General features: G+C 40.4%; 1 protein-coding gene across 1 annotated transcript; it reads left to right on the top strand.

Moving 5' to 3' along the window:
* Nucleotides 1–1,977: 1,977 nt before the first annotated feature.
* On the top strand, nt 1,978–4,276 carry LOC105516800 (TOX high mobility group box family member 4-like). Its single transcript, XM_011949141.1, is given in 2 exon segments — nt 1,978–2,312; nt 2,315–4,276. Coding segments are annotated over 2 exon segments (1,863 nt in total). The 5' UTR covers nt 1,978–2,026; the 3' UTR covers nt 3,892–4,276.
* Nucleotides 4,277–5,283: the final 1,007 nt, after the last annotated feature.

Below are 5,283 nucleotides of genomic sequence, written 5' to 3'. Positions count from 1 at the left end.
ATTGGTACCCTAGTAATTAGAGAACCGGTAATTAATGTGCATCTGTGTTAGGCTCCTGGGTACTGTCAACGACCCTGTAGCGTGCAAAAAATAGAAATTATGAGTTTGGCAAGGGAATACAGCTTTTCTCTTTTTCTTAAATTTTAGATCTACATCTGTGTTTAATTAGAAGAAGAAATGAATTCCCATTAACACCATTAAGAAACATGCTATGATTGGTTAAAGCCTACATGGACTGTGAAACTGATCAAGAAAGCTCAGGAGATCATAATGGATTTTTTCATCTTAGAAGGCCTTTCATTAAAAATAAGATATATATATATATATTCTGAATAGTCCCTAACTGATAACTGGTAGTCTGTAGAATACTCTCTCTCTGTCTCTCTCTCTCGCTGTCCCTTTTTAAAATTTGGCCACATTCTAAAACTAAACAAAAATCTTCTGAACAAATGCGACTCACCACACCCACAATTAAATTTTCTCTCTCAGTGAGATGCAATAATATCACCTTTGTAATAGGCTCAATATACAAAAATGTCACATATATTAATGACCGTGTAAAACCGTTTACTAAAAGAAAATAGTCATGAATGTTATAGATAACTAGCTGTGCTGATGCTCTAGTTTTCTGAGAGAATCAAATTAAATTGCTTTTATCTTCTGAAACAGAATAACATTGCATATTCCACATGACAATAAAATGTATCCTTAGGGCAAAGTATGTCTGTACTTTTAAAATGAAACAGGCATGATTTAATTAGTATGCAAGAACATAGACCTCAATTTTGAAAGAAAGATGACTCTCCTGAGTGTTCTTGTTCAGTGGCCCACTAAAATTCTGCCTTTAAAAGAGAGCTACTAAGTGGTTGTATTTGTAATTAAACATTGCCTTTACTTAAAGTTTTGGTAATATTCTGCCAACTATTCCATTGAGATAGTAACTTGAAATGAAAATATTCACATTCATATAAAATTACAGTAGTTTCCCCCTTAATCACAAGTTTACTTTCCATGGTTTTATATATTCATGGTCAACTGTGGTCCAAGAATATCGATGGAAAATTCTAGAAGTAAATAGTTCATAAGTTTTAAGTTGTGCACTGTTCTGAGTAACATAATAAAATCTCATGCCATCTGCTCTCTCTTACTTGGGACATGAATCGTCCTTTGTCAATTATGTCCCTGCTGTCTGTATATACTATTCATCATTGGTCACTTAGTAGGTGTCTCAGTTTTCTGATAAAAAACACAGAGTGTGTGTGTGTGTGTGTGTATATATGTATATATGTGTGTGTGCGTATATATTTGTATGTGTATGTGTGTTTATATATATATATATGTATATATGATTCGGTACTATCCATACCCAATTTCAGATATCAGCTGAGGTTTTGGAACATTTCCTCCTTCAATAAAGGGGAACAACTGTATGCTACATACTTGGTATGCACTATTATCTATAAAGTTGAAATTTTGGGGAAAACATTTAGTATTGTTCACCAGTAGGCAAATTATGTAAGCAGGTGAATGGTAACTTCATCGAGAGGAAACTTCAATACTTGGATTTAGGTGTCACGTTTTTGAAAAAACACACACACAAATCATTTGCTATCTATTTGTATATGCAGTATAACTGCATTTTAATTAATATCTATTGCAAATTTGAACAATTTCTTCAAATATATTATAAAAGTAAAATAATATATAATCAATCTTAGTACAAATTATTAAGATAATTTAAAATTCAGTTGACTGTTGAACAACATGGGTATGAACTATACAGTTCCACTTATATATGGTTTTCTTTTGCCTCTGCTACTCCTGAGAGAGCAAGATCAACACCTCTTCCTTCTCCTCAGCCTACTCAAAGTGAAGACAGCAAGGATGAAGACATTTATAATGATCCACTTTCACTTAATAAAAAATAAATATACTTTCTCTTCCTTAGATTTTTTAAATTAACATTTTCCTAGTGGGGGCGGTGGGAGCGATGAGGGTCTGAGACGGTGGGAGCGGTTGTGTGAAGATGGAGTTTCCCGGAGGAAATGACAATTACCTGACTATCACAGGGCCTTCGCACCCCTTCCTGTCAGGGGCCAAGACATTCCATACACCAAGCTTGGGTGATGAGGAATTTGAAATCCCACCTATCTCCTTGGATTCTGATCCCTCATTGGCTGTCTCAGATGTGGTTGGCCACTTTGATGACCTGGCAGACCCTTCCTCTTCACAGGATGGCAGTTTTTCAGCCCAGTATGGGGTCCAGACATTGGACATGCCTGTGGGCATGACCCATGGCTTGATGGAGCAGGGCGGGGCCTCCTGAGTGGGGGCTTGACCATGGACTTGGACCACTCTATAGGAACTCAGTATAGTGCCAACCCACCTGTTACAATTGATGTACCAATGACAGGCATGACATCTGGCTTGATGGGGCATAGCCAGTTGACCACCATTGATCAGTCAGAACTGAGTTCCCAACTGGGTTTGAGCTTAGGGGGTGGCACCATCCTACCACCTGCCCAGTCACCTGAAGATCGTCTTTCAACCACCCCTTCACCTACTAGTTCACTTCATGAGGATGGTGTTGAGGATTTCCGGAGGCAACTTCCCAGACAGAAGACAGTGGTGGTGGAAGCAGGGAAAAAGCACAAGGCCCCAAAGAAGAGAAAAAAGAAAGATCCTAATGAACCTCAGAAACCAGTTTCAGCATATGCTTTATTCTTTCGTGATACACAGGCTGCCATCAAGGGACAGAATCCTAATGCCACTTTTGGTGAGGTTTCAACAATTGTGGCCTCCATGTGGGATAGTCTTGGAGAGGAGCAAAAACAGGTATATAAGAGGAAAACTGAGGCTGCCAAGAAAGAGTATCTGAAGGCACTGGCTGCTTACAAAGACAACCAGGAGTGTCAGGCCACTGTGGAAACAGTGGAATTGGATCCAGCAGCACCATCACAAACTCCTTCTCCACCTCCTATGGCTACTGTTGACCCAGCATCTCCAGCACCAGCTTCAATAGAGCCCCCTGCCCTGTCCCCATCCATTGTTGTTAACTCCACCCTTTCATCCTGTGTGGCAAACCAGGCATCTTCTGGAGCTGGGGGTCAGCCCAATATCACCAAGTTGATTATTACCAAACAAATGTTGCCCTCGTCCATTACTATGTCTCAAGGAGGGATGGTTACTGTTACCCCAGCCACAGTGGTGACCTCCCGGGGGCTCCAGCTAGGCCAAACCAGTACAGCCACTATCCAGCCCAGTCAACAAGCCCAGATTGTCACTCGATCAGTGTTGCAGGCAGCAGCAGCAGCTGCTGCTGCTGCTTCTATGCAACTGCCTCCACCCCGACTACAGCCCCCTCCATTACAACAGATGCCACAGCCCCCAACTCAGCAGCAAGTTACCATTCTGCAGCAGCCTCCTCCACTCCAGGCCATGCAACAGCCTCCACCTCAGAAAGTTCGAATCAATTTACAGCAACAGCCACCTCCTCTGCAGATCAAGAGTGTGCCTCTACCCACTTTGAAAATGCAGACTACCTTAGTCCCACCAACTGTGGAAAGTAGTCCTGAGCGGCCTATGAATAACAGCCCTGAGGCCCATACAGTGGAGGCAACTTCTCCTGAGACTATCTGTGAGATGATCACAGATGTAGTTCCTGAGGTTGAGTCTCCTTCTCAGATGGATGTTGAATTGGTGAGTGGGAGTCCTGTGGCACTCTCACCCCAGCCTCGATGTGTGAGGTCTGGTTGTGAGAACCCTCCCATTGTGAGTAAGGACTGGGACAATGAATACTGCAGCAATGAGTGTGTGGTGAAGCATTGCAGGGATGTATTCTTGGCCTGGGTAGCCTCTAGAAATTCAAACACAGTACTGTTTGTGAAATAGTCCTTCCTGTTCTCCAAGCCAGTGAAGAGTTATCTGCTGGGAACATGTCCGAGAGCCTGTTTTTGAAACATAAGCTGGGCTTCTGGTAGTGCCTGATCACAACCCATGATGGCCGTTCATGTTTCACCCCTTTTCCTTCATCAGAGGCCAGGCTATGGAGCAGGGCCACTGAATTTGCTGCAATCTGGAGATGCTTTTTATTTTCAACCACAAGCAGAAATACCAGTGGTAATAGCAGAGGAAAGGGTGAAGGGAGTATGGGCAAGCAAAGCATAGATATGGTAGGGGTGGTGGTGGGGTTGAAGAAACTTGTTGGTATAATTGTCATAGGACTTGCCTAAAATATTATTAAAATTACAGGAGTGTACTCAGCTTTGAGCCTAGGGAAAAAAAAAAAAAAATAACATTTTCCTTTCTTAGCTTACATTATTTTAGGAATACACTATATAATACATATAACATACAAAGTGTGTGTCAATTGGCAATGCATATTAATACTTAAGTTTCTGGTCAACAGTAGGCTATTAGTAGTTAAGTTTTGGAGGTTAAATTTGAAATTTTTACTGCATGGGAGGTTGACACCCCTAACCTCGGCATTGTTCAGTGGTCAATTTTATATGATCTCTAAATTCTGGGGGAATCAAAAGTTATAGTCAAACTTTTGACTGCATGGGGAGTTGGCATTGCTAACCCCTGCATTGTGCAAGGATCAACTACATGCAGTCTCCTCGATTTTCTTCATTCTCTAAGATTAGATAATTCACTTAAGATTGGAAAGTGACTCTTGAAAAATTGAAATATTGAAATTGCATTTGCAGTTTACTTTTATTAATTCTCTAGGTATTGTATTTATGAAACTCTATAGCCAATAGTTCCAAGATGAAACTCTGCCTTCTCTGTTTACTAGCTAGTTTATCAAGTCATTTAACTTCTATTATTATTATTGTCCTTCCTTAACCATAAAAAGTGAAAATAATATTTATATTGCTAGGATTCTTAGAATATAAAATGAAAATAAATATGCATTATGATGATGATGATAATGATAAAAGTGAAAGTAACTAGTGTTTGTATAGGTAGTTACTTGATAGGTTTATCACAAGTGAAAGAGATCAAAAATGGTCTTAAATCTACTCTTTCTGCTGAGAGGTGAAGTCTAATTCACTTGTGCATGCATGGGGTCTGGACTTTGCAACCTGTCTGACCAATGAAATACAGCAAAAATAAGGCTCCAGGACTTTGGAAACTGGCTCATCAGAACACTTGCAGCTTCCATCAGGCCTTTTGGAAGGACATTCACCCTCGAGATGCTCCCTCATGAAGTCCATTTTCCATGCCCACATTATGTAAAGAAATTGTATAGTCACTTCATTCAAAAGCCCCAAGAGACCT

This window comes from Colobus angolensis, unplaced genomic scaffold (assembly GCF_000951035.1).
Source record: "Colobus angolensis palliatus isolate OR3802 unplaced genomic scaffold, Cang.pa_1.0 Scaffold29, whole genome shotgun sequence".
Taxonomy (NCBI): domain Eukaryota; kingdom Metazoa; phylum Chordata; class Mammalia; order Primates; family Cercopithecidae; genus Colobus; species Colobus angolensis.
Note: the sequence above shows the minus strand (reverse complement) of the source record. Positions and strands in the feature narration are given on the sequence as shown.